Source organism: Oncorhynchus tshawytscha, linkage group LG16 (genome assembly GCF_018296145.1).
Source record: "Oncorhynchus tshawytscha isolate Ot180627B linkage group LG16, Otsh_v2.0, whole genome shotgun sequence".
NCBI lineage: Eukaryota > Metazoa > Chordata > Actinopteri > Salmoniformes > Salmonidae > Oncorhynchus > Oncorhynchus tshawytscha.
This window is the reverse complement of record NC_056444.1, coordinates 42,428,332-42,444,299: the sequence shown is the minus strand read 5'-3', so window position 1 is coordinate 42,444,299 and position 15,968 is coordinate 42,428,332. Positions and strand designations below refer to the sequence as shown.

General features: G+C 45.1%; 1 protein-coding gene across 5 annotated transcripts in view; it reads right to left on the bottom strand.

The window, feature by feature from the left end:
• Positions 1-12,887: 12,887 nt before the first annotated feature.
• Positions 12,888-15,968, bottom strand: part of LOC112215693 (poly(U)-binding-splicing factor PUF60) — a 28,084-nt gene continuing 25,003 nt past the window's right edge. For all 5 annotated transcript variants that reach the window (XM_024374957.2, XM_024374959.2, XM_024374960.2 and 2 more), the window contains 2 exons: positions 15,700-15,959; positions 12,888-13,572 (listed from right to left, as the gene is read on the bottom strand). In XM_024374957.2, the coding sequence (XP_024230725.2) occupies positions 13,273-13,572; positions 15,700-15,959 (560 nt within the window). In that variant the 3' untranslated portion in view covers positions 12,888-13,272. The remainder of the gene's footprint in view (positions 13,573-15,699; positions 15,960-15,968) is intronic.

The window sequence follows — 15,968 nt, the reverse complement described above, 5'->3', positions numbered from 1 at the left end:
CCCCCGGCCGATCCTGGCAATACGACCGCAGAAACCTGTCCACATCCTGGTTCACTCTCTCCACCTGGCCATTACTCTCGGGATAAAACCCTGAGGTAAGGCTGATCGAGACCCCCAGACGTTCCATGAACGCCTTCCAGACCCTCGAAGTGAACTGGGGACCTCAATCAGACACTATATCCTCAGGCACCCCGTAGTGCCGGAAGACGTGTGTAAATAAGGCCTCTGCAGTCTGTAGGGCCGTAGGGAGACCGGGCAGAGGAAGGAGATGGCAGGACTTAGAGAACCGATCCACAACGACCAGGATTGTGGTGTTTCCCTGTGAGGGGGGAAGGTCGGTAAGAAAATCCACCGACAGGTGTGACCAAGGCCGCTGTGGAACGGGTAAGGGGTGTAGCTTCCCTCTGGGCAGGTGCCTAGGAGCCTTACACTGGGCGCACACCGAGTAGGAGGAAACATAAACCCTCACGTCCTTGGCCAAGGTAGGCCACCAGTGCTTCCCAACCAAACAGTGCACGTCCGACCGATCCCAGGATGACCAGAAGAGGGTGACATGTGGGCCCAATAGATCAACCGGTCAAGGACAGCAGACGGAACGTACAGACACCCAACGGGACACTGGAGGGGAGTGGGCTCTGCACGTAACGCCTGCTCAATATCCGCGTCCAGCTCCCACACTGTCGGCGCCACCAGGCAGGATGCCGGGAGTATGGGAGTGGGATCCATGGGTCGCTCATCTGTATCATACAGTCGGGATAGTGCGTCTGCTATCACGTTTTGGGAACCTGGTCTGTAGGAAAGGGAAAAAACAAAACGAGTGAAAAACATGGCCCACCTTGCCTGGCGAGGGTTCCGTCTCCTCGCTGCCCGGATGTACTCCAGATTGCAGTGGTCAGTCCAGATGAGAAAAGGGTGTTTAGCCCCCTCAAGCCAATGTCTCTACGCCTTCAGAGCCTTGACGACAGCCAACAGCTCCCGGTCCCCCACGTCATAGTTTCGCTCTCCCGGACTGAGCTTCTTCGAGAAGAAGGCACAGGGGCGGAGCTTCGGTGGCGTACCCAAGCACTGAGAGAGTACAGCTCCAATCCCAGCCTCGGATGCGTCCACCTCCACTGTGAACACCAAAGAGGGATCCGGATGGGCCAGCACGGGAGCCGAGGTAGACAGAGCCCTCAGGTGACCAAAGGCCCTGTCAGCCTCAGCCGACCACTGCAAACGCACCGGTCCCCCCTTCAGCAAGGAGGTAATGGGAGCCTCTACCTGACCAAAGCCCCGGATAAACCTCCGGTAGTAGTTGGCAAACCCTAAGAACCGCTGCACCTCCTTAACCGTGGTTGGAGTCGGCAAATTACGCACGACTGAAATGCGGTCATTTTCCATCTCCACCCCTGACGTGGAAAGGTGGTACCCTAGGAAGGAGACGGACTGTTGGAAGAACAGACCTTTCTCAGCCTTGACGTACAGGTCATGCTCCATCAGTCGACCAAGTAACCTGCGTACCAGGGACACATGCTCAGCGCGTGTAGCGGAGTAAATTGTCCAACGCCGGTTCTTCCCTTCCCCAGATGGTGTTGGCCCATTCAAGTGCTTTACCAGTCAGACAGGAGATGAGGGCGTTCACACTCTCGCGTCCTGAAGGAGCCGGCCGAACGGTTGCCAGGTAGAGCTCCAGCTGGAGAAGGAACCCCTGGCACCCGGCAGCCGTTACGTCATATACCCCCGGGAGCGATAGCCGAACGCCACTGGATGCTGGTAAAGGAGGGGTGGACATTGAGGGAGGTTGTTATGGGAGCTGGGGTGATGATGATGGGGGTTGCCAGAAAAACCCCTCTCTCCCATCTCTCCATAGTTTTCAGCACGCAATCCATGGCAGTACCGAGACTCTGCAACATAGTTGCGTGCTGCTGGACGCACTCCTCCACAGGTAGAGGATGGCTGGGTGCACCTGCTTGACTCCATTCTTCAGGTGCGTGATTCTGTCAATGTTCTAGGTGTGTGGAATAAGGCAGAGTCAGGCGCAGGACACAGGTATGAGTAAAGCCATGATATTTACTCAAATTCAACAAATATCCAACAAGGATAAACATAAACAATACAGATCACGTACACGGAACCACTTGACAAAAACAATCAAGCAAAAATCAACAGGGGAAGCAAGAGAGTTAAATAAAGAACACTGATTATGGAATGGAAACCAGGTGAGTATAATGAAGACAAAACAAAACGAAAAGGAAACATTGATCGGTGGTGACTAGAAAGCCTGTGACGTCGATCGCCGCCCGGACAAGGAGAGGGACAAACTTCGGCGGAAGTCGTGACAGTGTGACATTAGCTGATACCTGTGGATGTTGAGGGAGTGTATGTCAGCAGAGTGAGCAGAGAGAGGGTCTGTCTGCTTGAGAATCCACTTGACTGTCTATACAGCCCTCTCCACATATCCATTAATCTGTGGGAAGTGAGGGCTGCTTGTCACATGTATGAAGTCAAACTCCTTACTGTGTCACACCCTGATTGGTTTCACCTGTTTTTGTGCTTGTCTCCACCCCCTCCAGGTGTCGCATATCTTCCCCATTATCCCCCGTGTATTTATACCTGTGTTCTCTGTTTGTTGATTACCAGTTTGTCTTGCCAGGGCTTACCAGCATGCTTTCCTGTCTTCCTGCTTTCTCAAGTTTCTGTTTCTTAGTTTCCCCGGTTCTGACCATTCAGCGTTCCCCGAGCCTGCCTGCCGTCCTATACCTGCCTGACTCTGACCCGATTCCGAACGTCTGCCTGCCCTGACCCCGAGCCTGCCTGTTGTTCTGTACCTTATTGACTCTGCCCTGGATTACGGACCTCTGCCTGCCCTTGACCTGTCTTTTGCCTGCCCCCTGTTTGGGTCAATAAACATCTGTGATTCTAGCTGTCTGCATCTGGGTCTTGTCCTGAGTTCTGATATACTTTTAGTTCTGTACTTGCCAAGTGGGGGCCATTATCGCTAGCCAGGATCTCAGGGACTCCGAACCTAGCAAAGGTTGCTTTGGCTATGACCTGGCTACTGGTCATGGTTGGAAGGTGGAGGATTTCTAGGAATCTAGAGTAGTAGTCTGACACTACTAGGTAGTTTTGCTTTTTGTACTCACAGCTCACTAGACACAAATGGCTCTTTTTTGTGTATGCAAAATGCACACATTTGCACCACTGTGAGTATCTCCAGTGAGATTTTAGGCCACCACACTGACTGGTTAGCAGCTGTAATCGCAGCAAAAGGTGGCACTACAAAGTATTAACTTAAGGGGGCTGAATAATTTTGCACGCCCAATTTTTCAGTTTTTGATTTGTTAAAAAAGTTTGAAATATCCAATAAATGTCATTCCACTTCATGATTGTGTCCCACTTGTTGTTGATTCTTCACAAAAAAATACAGTTTTATATCTTTATGTTTGAAGCCTGAAATGTGGCAAAAGGTCGCAAAGTTCAAGGGGGCCGAATACTTTCGCAAGGCACTGTATATATATATATATATAATAGAGGAAAGCCCATAAAATTGTCAGAGACTCCAGTCACCCCAGTCACAGACGGTTTCTCTGCTACCGTACGGGCAAGCAGTACCGGATCGCCAAGTCTAGGGCCAAAAGGCTCCTTAACAGCTTCTACGCCCAAGCCATAAGACTGCTGAACAACTAATCAAATGGTCACCGGACTACTACATTGACCCCCAAACCCATTTGTTTTGTACACTGCTGCTACTCACCGTTTATTTTCTATGCATAGTCACTTAACCCCTACCAACATGTTCAAATTACCTCTAACTTGTATTCCCGCGCACTGGTACTCCCTATATATAGCCTCGTTATTGTGTTACTTTTTAAAAATGTATACGTATACTTCCTCAATCAGCCTCTCATTCCAACAAGCTGCTCTGGTCTGGGCTTGATGTTGTCTGACCTGTAATCTCACTCTCTTGCCTGTCTGTTTGTTCATACTCAGGTACATGTAACAAGTGCCTCCTTTTCTCCTGTATGTAACTCCCTCAGGTGTCATTACATCATATGAAGTGGTTGCCACTGTTTTCACTACATGGGCCTCAATGCTCCATATTTAACCCTCTTGCATTTTCACCCTATTTTTTTGGACTGAGTGCACTGAGCACCTTGGAGCCTTTGTCATAGTACCTTTTCTGTATACTCTTTTCTCTCCGTTTGTTAAGAATGACCTTGTCATCCTTCTCTTTTCTAGGAGTACTGGCAACCTAGTTTTGAGCTTTCTGTTGAACAACATCTCTGCAGGAGACAGTCTCTGTAGTTTAAAAAAGCTAGATACGGATCTGTCTTTCAGTCGAGACCTTTCTTAAGCAGTAGTTTCACTGTTTTGACACCGTTCTCGACTAACCCATGAGACTGTGGGTACAGTGGGCTGGATGTGACATGCTTGAACCTGTACAGTTTAGCTAAATCACTGAAAGCTGAACTGTGAGGCCTTGTCCGTACGGACTAACTCTGCGACCCCATGGCGAGCAAATAATGACTTAATATGAGTTAACACCTGACTAGCAGTAGTGTCCTTCTGGGTAATGAGAGTAATAGTCCATCCGTAGAACATAGTTGGTCTCAACACTTCTTTTCCTCAACCCACATTGGCTATTTGCTCTGTTTTGACCTGTATTTTTGTCATGTTTCACAGGCTCGGACTGTCTGCTCTATATCAGCAATCATCTTAGGCCAGAGTAACACGGCTTTTGCACGTCGTTATGACTTTTCCATCCCTAGATGGCCCTTGTGTATTTTGATCAGCATGTTTTTCTGTAACACACTTGGTATCACAATTCTTGAACCGTTAAACAGAACTCCATCAAGTACAGGTGGCTCATCACTGTATTAACCATAAGGGTATGGCATAGTTTGTACAGACCACTCACATGTTATGGCTTGAATCAGCTTTCGCAAACACTCATCTTCTATAGTAGCACGTGAAGTAACTGTCCACATTTCATCTGATACTGGGCAACTCTTTCTGATAAGGTTTACATGTATGGTCTCGTCCTGCTCATATATCTGGTTTGGTTCTGAGCTGTCAAAAGCTCTGGACAATGTGTTTGGCACTAACAATTCTTTCCCTGGCCTGTACTCAAGTTGCAAGTCATATTTCAGAAGTTTTAGAAACAGTCTCTGTACCCTTGGTGGTGTGTATGTGTCAATGGGATTTATATGTTTAAATTAATGACTAGAATATTCCACCCTGATTGCATGAAATTGATTAGAATCATGAGATTATTCTAATGATGTGTGTGGTTTTAGTCAGTAGAATTACATATCCATGAGTGTAGTTTTTAGTCAGAATTAGGGTAAAACAATACATCTGTACAATATATTGTTTATAGTATCTTAAACACAGACTGTCTGAGCAAAATTCGGTGCCGACCTGACTAGAGATTGGGAGAGGACAGGGAGTACGTCTCAAGGTCCAAAGGTCTCCCTAATCTCTGTCGGCTGGGTAGTGAGACAGTATGTGCGTAGGATACCTAATGTTTGTGCGTGTATGTATGTGTGTAGGATATCTACTGTTTGTGTGGAAGTATGTGCGCAGCTATAAAATGGATGTCTTTGTATTCTTGACTTTAGAACGTTCTCTGAATAAACTGTACTAACCTTTTGCATAAGCTGAGTCTTTGACTAATTATTATTAAACCCATGGTCTTACAAACCTTGGGGATTGGTCAGAGCTATTGATTGTTAGTTATTATCATTGGGATTGAAAATTCTCATGACAGTATGTTAGACCATTCTTCGCAATAGTAACCAAAGGTTTATGATCTGTTGCTAAACACATGGAATTTCTCAAATGTATACGACAGTGCCTTTCTCAATCTGTGCATAGTTATTCCCAGAAGTTGCCAGAGCCCTGGAGGAATATGCGACTGGGCGACATCTCGTGCCATACGGGTATAACAACATTGCCCCATAACCTGCTTTTGAGGCATTTGCTGAGATTTTGGTTTTTCACCCAATAAGGTTATTGGTGTTTTTATGAATTCACATTTGTCTGCGTTTAAATTTAGCCCATTAGATCAAGTGCTGCTTTCAACCTTGTGTTCTGCTCTTCGAGAGTCTGACCCCATATTAGCACACCTATGTACAATTTTACGCCTGGCACACTCTCAAATACAATTTAAGTTGGAAGTTTACATACACTTAGGTTGGAGTCATTAAAACTCGTTTTTCAACCACTCCACAAATTTCTTGTTAACAAACTATAGTTTTGGCAAGTCGGTTAGGACATCTACTTTGTGCATGACACAAGTCATTTTTCCAACAATTGTTCATAGACAGATTATTTCACTTATAATTCACTGTATCACAATTCCAGTGGGTCAGAAGTTTACATACACTAGAAGTTGACTGTGCCTTTAAACAGCTTGGGAAATTCCAGAAAATGATGTCATGGCTTTAGAAGCTTCTGATAGGCTAATTGACATCATTCGAGTCAATTGAAGGTGTACCTGTGGATGTATTTCAAGGCCTACCTTCAATCTCAGTGGCTCTTTGCTTGACATCATGGGAAAATCAAAAGAAATCAGCCAAGACCTCAGGAAAACTATTGTAGACCTCCACAATTGTGGTTCATCCTTGGGAGCAATTTCCAAACACCTGAAGGTACCACGTTCATCTGAACAAACAATAGTACAAAAGTATAAACACCGTGGCGCAACACAGCCGTCATACTTCTCAGGAAGGAGACGTGTTCTGTCTCCTAGAGATTAACGTACTTTGGTGCAAAAAGTGTAAATCAATGCCAGAACAACAGCAAACGACCCTGTGAAGATGCTGGAGGAAATAGGTACAAAATTATCTATAGCCACAGTAAAACGAGTCCTAAAACCTGAAAGGCCGCTCAGCAAGGAAGAAGCCACTGCTCCAAAACCGTCATAAAAAAAGTAAGACTACGGTTTGCAACTGCACATGGGGACAAAGATCATACTTTTTGGAGAAATGTCCTCTGGTCTAATGAAACACAAATAGAACTGTTTGGCCATAATGACCATGGATATGTTTGGAGGAAAAAGGGGGAGGCTTACAAGCCAAAGAACACTATCCCAACCGTGAAGCACGGGCGTGGCAGCATCATGTTGTGGGGGTGCAATGCTGCAGGAAGGACTGGTGCACTTCCCAAAATCGATGGCATCATGATGAGAGGGAAATTATGTGGATATATTGAAGCAGCATCTCAAGACATCAGTCAGGAAGTTAAAGCTTGGTTGCAAATGGGTCTTCCAAATGGACAATGACCCCAAGCATACTTCCAAAGTTGTGGCAAAATGGCTTAAGGACAACAAAGTCAAGGTATTGCAGTGGCCATCACAAAGCCCTGACCACAATCCTATAGAAAATGTGAGGGCAGAACTGAAAAGCATGGAGCATGGAGGCCTACAAACCTGACTCAGTTACACCAGCTGTCAAGAGGAATGGGCCAAAATTCACCCAACTTAGTGTGGGAAGCTTGTGGAAGGCTACCTGAAATGTTTGACCCAAGTTAAACAATTTATAGGCAATCCTACCAATACTAATTGAGTGTTTGTAAACTTCTGACCCACTGGGAATGTGATGAAAGAAATAAAAGCTGAAATAAATAATTCTCTCTACTATTATTCTGACATTTCACATTCTTAAAATAATGTGGTGATCCTAAATGGTCCACAGTAGCTCTGCTTTTAGCTAGTCTCTTAGTGATAACGGGACCTTTCTAGGTGTGTGGATCACTGGTCGACAGTAGCTCTGCTTTTAGCTAGTCTCTTAGTGATAACGGGACCTTTCTAGGTGTGTGGATCACTGGTTGACAGTAGCTCTGCTTTTATCTAGTCTCTTAGTGATAACGGGACCTTTCTAGGTGTGTGGATCACTGGTTGACAGTAGCTCTGCTTTTAGCTAGTCTCTTAGTGGTAATGGGAGCTTTCTAGGTGCATGGATCACTGGTCTAATTGGCTGCTCTAACTCCATTTTGTGCTGCACCTTGACTTTTCCTCTTCCCTGAAAAACATCAGCATATGCATCCTTAACATTTGTAATTTCACCATTCACTGTATAAACCTGTTTCACTAGACCCAGTAAGTTACATGACTTTAACCCAATAATGGGTGTTTATTTCTCCCTATACTATGACAAATGGAACCATGCAAGATTTATCATCTACCTCCAGCACCAATGTGCATGTCTCTGAAGTGGCAATTGCTTCACCACTGTAAGCTTTCAGTCTTCTCCTTTGTTTTGTGTTCACCACTGGTTTTACCTGTAACTGGAATGATGTTGACCTGTGCTCCAGTGTCAAGTTCGAACACAATGTCAGTTTCATTAGTCTTGTAGGTAGCAGTCCAGTCCTCGTCTGGTACTGCAAGCGCGACTGTTCCCACAAAGAGGTGACCCAAAGCTCCCTGACTGTACTTGTTGTCACTGCTGTTGTCCTGGTCCTTGATGACACAGTGTGCTGTGTTTTGTTGCCTCCGCTGCTTGCATTTGAATGTGAAGTGGTTCTTCCTGCCACAGTTATCACACTTTCTATATACGCACTGGCAATGTTTGTGCTTTCCTCCGCAGTTGCTGCACTAACACTGGCTCCCTGAAGTGCATTGCTGACTGCTGTTGGTGCTGTCCAATGAAGTTAGCCATTTAGCTGTAGCTCTTTCTTTGATAACATACTCCACTTTGCACACTGTGTCACTAAGAACATCACTGTCCACTGACCGTATGTGACGGTGTCACCTCTCTAGCTTGACTCATTTGTATCACAGGAGGTTGGTGGAACCATAATTGGGGAGGACGGGCTCGTGGTAATTGTTGGAGCAGAATGGTATTAAATAAACATTCTATTTACTCCGTGCCGGCAATTATCATGAGCCGTCCTCCCCTCAGCAGCCTCCACAGATTTGTATTGCTCTTTCTAGTGTCAATTCATTCTCACCAAGTAACTTTTCTCTCAGCCCATTGTCTCTCACTCCCATGACAATTCTCTCGTATCAGCGAGTCTACAATTTGACTGAAATTACACTGACATTTCAGTTTCAAGTCAATAATAGTCTCTGTTTCATACTGACAGTAATATTTTTGTTCAGTATACTTTACACATTAAAATGGTTGGATGGAAACCTGGATAATGACTGTAAACTTACTTTATAAAAACATGAAAAAATTATCCCAAAACAGTGATGCTGACAACTTCATCAAACAAATTGCTCGTTAGACAGTTTTGAAATATACTGAACAAAAATATAAATGCAACATGTAAAGTGTTGGTCCCATGTTTCATGAGCTGAAATAAAATATCCTAGAAATGTTGCATACGCACAAAGAGTTTATTTATCTTAAATTGTGTACACAAATTTGTTTACATCCCTGTTAGTGAGCATTTCTCCTTTGCCAAGATAATCCATCCACCTGATAGGTGTGGCATATCAAGAAGCTGATTAAAGGGCCTCCCGGGTGGCGCAGTGGTCTAGGGCACTGTATCGCAGCGCTAGCTGTGCCACCAGAGACTCTGGGTTCGCGCCCAGCCGGCAGCGACCGGGAGGTCCGTGGGGTGATGCACAATTGGCCTAGCGTAGTCCGGGTTAGGGAGCGTTTGGCCGGTAGGGATATCATTGTCTCATCGCGCACCAGCAACTCCTGTGGCGGGCCGGGCGCAGTGCGCGCTAACCAAGGTAGCCAGGTGCACAGTGTTTCCTCCGGGTTGGAGGTGTGCTGTGTTAAGAAGCACTTGGTTGGGTTGTGTTTCGGAGTACGCATGGCTTTCGACCTTCGTCTATCCGGAGCCCGTACTGGAGTTGTAGCGATGAGATAAGATAGTAATTACTAAAAATTGGATACCACGAAATTGGGGAGAAAAGGGGGCAAAAAAAATTATTATATATAATTGAGTTAATCTGTGGTGGTGGGACAAGCCAACAGAAAATACGGAGCGGTGCGCCCATAAATGGCTCAGTGTTCTGTCACTCATGGGGACACTACGTCACCGCCAAGTCTAAGGGTAGCGCTAGAAATTTAGAACCCCTTGGGTGCTGCCATAGAGTTACATTAGAAGAGCCCATCCAAGAAGGCTCAAGGTCATTGGCCACAGATAAAATGATGTCAAATCACGTTATATCTACAGTAACTTTGATTGGACTGATCATGTCAACATCGTACTTTCAAAGTCGACAATCTACAAATCTTTTTTAATCCATGTCATATGAATAGAAATAACGAAGGGAAATTTTTGATAAAACGTATCGATGCTCATCGGCCATAAACATTACACAACAAGTTGGAAATGGCAAATTCAACAATGAGTAGTTTGGAAGGAATCAGTGAAAGTGGCTGTCTGGTCCCAAATCTGGGATTAAGGGGCTCTTTTCCAAGTTTAAAATTATAAACATTCAATATTGGCCATGCTGTTAATGAAGCATGATTTGTGCAGTGCTCAAAATAACTGTTTACTCTGAACTGCGAAAACTTGACTTCAGTGAGTTCAAGACAGCTGAGAAGTTGGGAATAAATGAGCTCCGACTGGGAAAATACATTTTGAACTGTAAATCCGGCCTCTTCCTAGAGCTACGACCTGAAGATCAATGACGTCATCATGATTCAACCTTGTTTTTTTCTGAGTTCCCAGTTGTTTTGAAAGTACCATAAATCCAGAGAATGCCAGACTTTGATGACAAAATCTGCCCACGAAGGACCACTGTAGCTAAGAAAGTAATACTAAGTGTATGTTGTGTAGTAAGTTGTTAGTAGCCCATGTGCCTCACCCTACTAATTTGGTCTATTTACCACTTAATTTCGGCAACTCTTCTGACTTGGTGGGGCACATGTAGCCTATAACCTGTTTAAAATAAATGTAATCATTGAATATTGTAAAAGCTTTCATTGTCTGCTTCCCCCCCCCTTCTTTATTCTACGGTTCTGACTTGGTGTACATGGAGAACACTAAGAACGGCCCATGTTTTATTGACTACGTCCATCCTAGCTCGCTCATCAATATCTTAATCCACATTTGTTTAAGAAAGTCAGCCATATCAGCTATGTTTTTTTGAAAGGCAGTAAATGCCTGAATGAACTGTTTTGCTGCCAGACAAGGCTCCGCAGATAGCCTGGTGTAGCAGTGGTAAGATGTTGGGACTACTGTTGGGAAAGCTTTATGTTGTCCTTAACAGTTTGTGGACACCATTATAGTGCAATTCATGTATTGTGGCTTTGCTGGCATGCATCCCACTGTGTTTTTGCCCCACCAAAATGTACATTAAAATCACCACTGCGGACAACGAACACAGTTGCATTTTATCAATGCAGAGATACTGTGACGAGATCCTGAGGCCCATTGTCATGCCATTCATCCGCCGCCATCACCTCGTTTCAGCATGATAATGCATGGTCCCATGTCGCAAATATCTGTACACAATTCCTGGAAGCTGAAAATGTCCCAGTTTTTCCATGGCCTGCATACTCACCAGACATGTCACCTATTGAGCATGTGTGGGATGCTCCGGATCAACGTGTGTGTGACGTGTTCCAGTTCCCGCCGATATCCAGCAATTTCACACAGCCATTGAAAAGTGGGAAAACATTCCACAGGCCACAATCAACAGCCTGATCAACTCTATGCAAGGGGCAAATGGTGGTAACGCCCCTACTTCTGATCCATGCCCCTACATTTTTAAAGGTGTCTGTGACCAACAAATGCATATCTGTATTCCGAGTCATGTGAAATCCATAGAGGGATAGGTTGATATTCTGGCACCACCCGGCCAGGTCTCTGACCTCCTCCCTATATGACGAGACAGCCTATAGGGAGGAGGTCAGAGACCTGGCTGGGTGGTGCCAGAATAACAACCTATCCCTCAATGTAACCAAGACTAAGGAGATGATTGTGGACTACAGGAAAAGGAGCACCGAGCACGCCCCCATTGTCATCGACGGGGCTGTAGTGGAGCAGGTTGAGAGCTTCAAGTTCCTTGGTGTCCACATCAACAACAAACTAGAATGGTCCAGACACACCAAGACAGTTGTGAAAAGGGCACGACAAAGCCTATTCCCCCTTAGGAAACTAAAAAGATTTGGCATGGGTCCTGACATCCTCAAAAGATTCTACAGCTGCAACATCGAGAGCATCCTGTCGGTTGCATCGCTGGCTGGAATGGCAATTGCTCGGCCTCCGACCGCAAGGCACTTTAGAGGGTAAAGCTGCCTGCCATCCAGGACCTCTACACCAGGCAGTGCCAGAGGAAGGCCCTAAAAATTGTCAAAGACCCCAGCCAGACTGTTCTCTCTACTACCGCATGGCAAGTGGTACCGGAGTTCCAAGTCTAGGACAAAAAGGCTTCTCAACAGTTTTTACCCCCAAGCCATAAGACTCCTGAACAGGTAACCAAATGGTTACCCGGACTATTTGCATTGTGTGCACCCCCCTTTTAAGCTGCTGCTACTCTGTTTATCTTATATGCAGTCACTTTAACTATACATTCATGTACATACTACCTCAATTGTATATAGCCTTGCTACTCTTATTTTCAAATGTCTTATTACTGTCGTTTCTTAATTTAAAAAAAAAACTTACCTACACACACCTTTTTTTCACACTATTGGTTAGAGACTGTAAGCAAGCATTTCACTGTAAGGTCTACTACACCTGTTGTATTCGGCACACGTGACAAATAAACTTTGATTTGATTTAATGCATTTCAATTGACTGCTATGAACTTTAACTCAGCAAATCCTTGAAATTGCTGCCTGTTGCATTTATATTTTTGTTCAGTACAGTTAAGTGTTTGTTAATTGTTTCAACTGATATGATTTAATGTGCTATTGTAATGTCAAATATGGAATATTAGTATTTGAAATGATTTTTCCATCCCAAACCCATAAGAAATTCACAACAGACATTTGCATAGTTGAAGAATTTATTTGTGTGAGGAAACTGGAACCAATGGCTCTAAAACAATGTTTAAAGAGTCCTGACAATGTTAGAAGAGCAAACATTGGCAAACTTAAGAGGGTAAAACCTAATCATAACTTCTCACTTTGATTACAAAAAAGCTGCAAATAATACAAAAAGAAATCAAGTCTTCACAGTAGGTGAAAAGACTAAATCCAAGAGGTGCAAACATTCCTTTCTTAACCAATCCCTCAAAAGAGACCATTAATAATATTAACATCAATAAAAAAAAATACAAGTTAAAAAGAGTCTCAAATCTCTAGCAGCAGTGAGAGCGGCTGAAGTGAATTTGAGCAACGGGTATGGGAAGGGTGTTGGGCAACCATTTCAGACAGTTTATGCGGAGAGGTCGCTGCTGTTGAAGCGCTCTTGATCGTAGACCTCTGCGATGACCTTGCGACCCCCGAACCATCGGTCGTTGAGTGCCTGGATGGCCTTGTTCATCTCCGAGGCCATGGAGAACTCCACAAAGATCTTGACGATGATCTCGGCATCTTCCTCCTCGCCCTGCTTCTCCTGGTAGATGATGACTCGGTTGACGGCACCAAACTTGCCACACTCCTCAGTTACCTCACCCTCCAGGTCGTCATCGATGTCCTCTGGCCCCACCATGTTCCGTAACACCATCACCGTAGACTGGGGACGAGTACGACAACATGTCAATATGTATTCCAATCCAAATCACATTACAGCAAAAAATATCAACTTTTCAGTGAAAGTACTGCACCTTTTGTGAAATTTATGCCACGAAACAAGGCAAATATCACAGAAGCAAACTGGTAAGGGCCCAAAAAGGTTACCTTTTTTTAGCACAGAAACACATTTAAAATCGGTGAGAAGTACAAGAAAACATTTATTTGCGTCCTGTTTTCTTTTTCCATATGTTCGGGACATGTGCTACACAAAAACCTGTTTCTGATATTTACACCTCTACTCAATACAACAGATTGAATTTACCTTCAGTGTTCATTGTATAATAGAATAGGCTACTGCAGAAAATGGCTGATTTGCTCATATCCAAAAGCCTACATGTGATTGGGCATGCGGAATGTAGTAAGAAATATAAATGCATACTGTCATTGTGTGAGTAAGAGGGAAAAAACTATATGAAACCGTGTTTAGCCTACATTACTCCATAGACCAGGGGTGCAACTTTGGTTTTAGAAGTCGGGGGGACATAACACTCCAAACAGCCTACCAGATCGCTCGGAGATGTCCGCATGGTCCTAAAGCACACCGTTGCCTCGTTTAGTATCACATTCCAATGATAAAACTGAGGGGGGCTAATATGCAATTTCAGAATGTGGGGAACACATGAACCCCCCGTCCCCAGTGAAAGTTGCGCCCCTGCCTTAGACTGTATATTACGCTCTCCCTCCCACACACACTGCTCCAAACTTTGAAAAGTTAGGAACAAAAAATATTTCTGATTAAGCTTAAAATTACATTGAGGTGGCCTCCCGGGTGGCGCAGTGGTCTAGGGCACTGCATCGCAGTGCTAGTTGTGCCACCAGAGACTCTGGGTTAGAGCCCAGGCTCTGTCGCAGCCGGCCGCGACCGAGAGGTCTATGGGGCGGCGCACAATTGGCCTAGCGCCGTCCGGGTTAGGGAGGGTTTGGCCGGTAGGGATATCCTTGTCTCATCGCGCACTAGCGACTCCTGTGGCGGGCCGGGCGCAGTGCACGCTAACCAGGTTGCCAGGTGCTCGGTGTTTCCTCCGACACATTGGTGCGGCTGGCTTCCGGGCTGGCTGCGCGCTGTGTTAAGAAGCAGTGCAGGTTGGTTGGGTTGTGTTTCGGAGGACGCATGGCTTTCGACCTTCGTCTCTCCCGAGCCCGTACGGGAGTTGTAGCGATGAGACAAGATAGTAACTACTAACAATTGGATACCACGAAATTGGGCAGAAAGGGGGGTCAAGTAAAAAATAAAAAATACATTGAAGCACATCTTTGAGTAGGCTCTCTATCCCTTTTCCATTCTTCCTCTGCCATCCAAATTTGTGCATAGCATATTGGTCAAGTAACCAGGTTGTTAGCTAGCTAACATGACAACAAGGTTGTTTGTTATCAAATCAACAATAAGCGGCCTGCGATTAACATAAAAATGGCCCGCGAGCAGGTTTATGAAATTCTATCAAATGCATGCAAATTCACAGTAGAAAGAGGAAAGGTAGCCCCGATAATAACTTTTGAATGGTTTGGGCTAGAGACACGGTTTTCAAAGACATAAAGGTGCAAGCATGGCTGTCACTGTGCACCGTTTTTCCTTTATGGCATTTCTCTATGACTACATGACAGCGAAGTCTAGTCAGGATGGTCTGTGCTCTTGGTTGTAACAGGCGAAATGAATAGACACAATTTGTCTACTTCACTTGCACTGCGACCCACTCCAATAATTAAACAAACAGAAAACCTATCAGTCTGCACACCCCAGCTTGTTATCACGGCTAAATTACATTTTAAAACGGATGGAGATGCGCAGAAAGAGCGGACGGAGACAGATGGATATTGGATGAAGCACTCATTCTGATGACTCTGATATTCACTTTATAGAACCGGTAGGGATGCATTCTGTCCTCAGTCAATTATTTCGTTATGAGAAGCATATTCCTCGGATCTACACAATTCACGTGGATGGCCTATAAGCCAGGTAGGTCGTCACTGTAAATAAGAATTTGTTCTTAACTGACTTGCCTAGTTAAATAAAGGTTAAATAAAAAGCAACAAGTTTGCATCCCTGAAATATCTTTATGTCTGGTCTTACTTCTGATTTCCTCAGCAGTTTCTGCATGACCATGTGTCTGGCGCTGCTGCCTGAGATACTCATGTGTTCTTGGTCGCTCAACATCTCCTGGCCTGTCCCGTCCTGCAGCATCTCCTTCTCCTCCTGCTTCTTCTTCTGCAGTTCTTGCAGAGAGGGGTTGGGCTGGGCTGGGTTGGTGATCACAGGCGGCGAGGCCAGCACAGGGTTGACCAGGCCCACCTGGGGCAGCACTGGCAGGTTTGGACGCACTGGTGTCACACCTTCAGGGA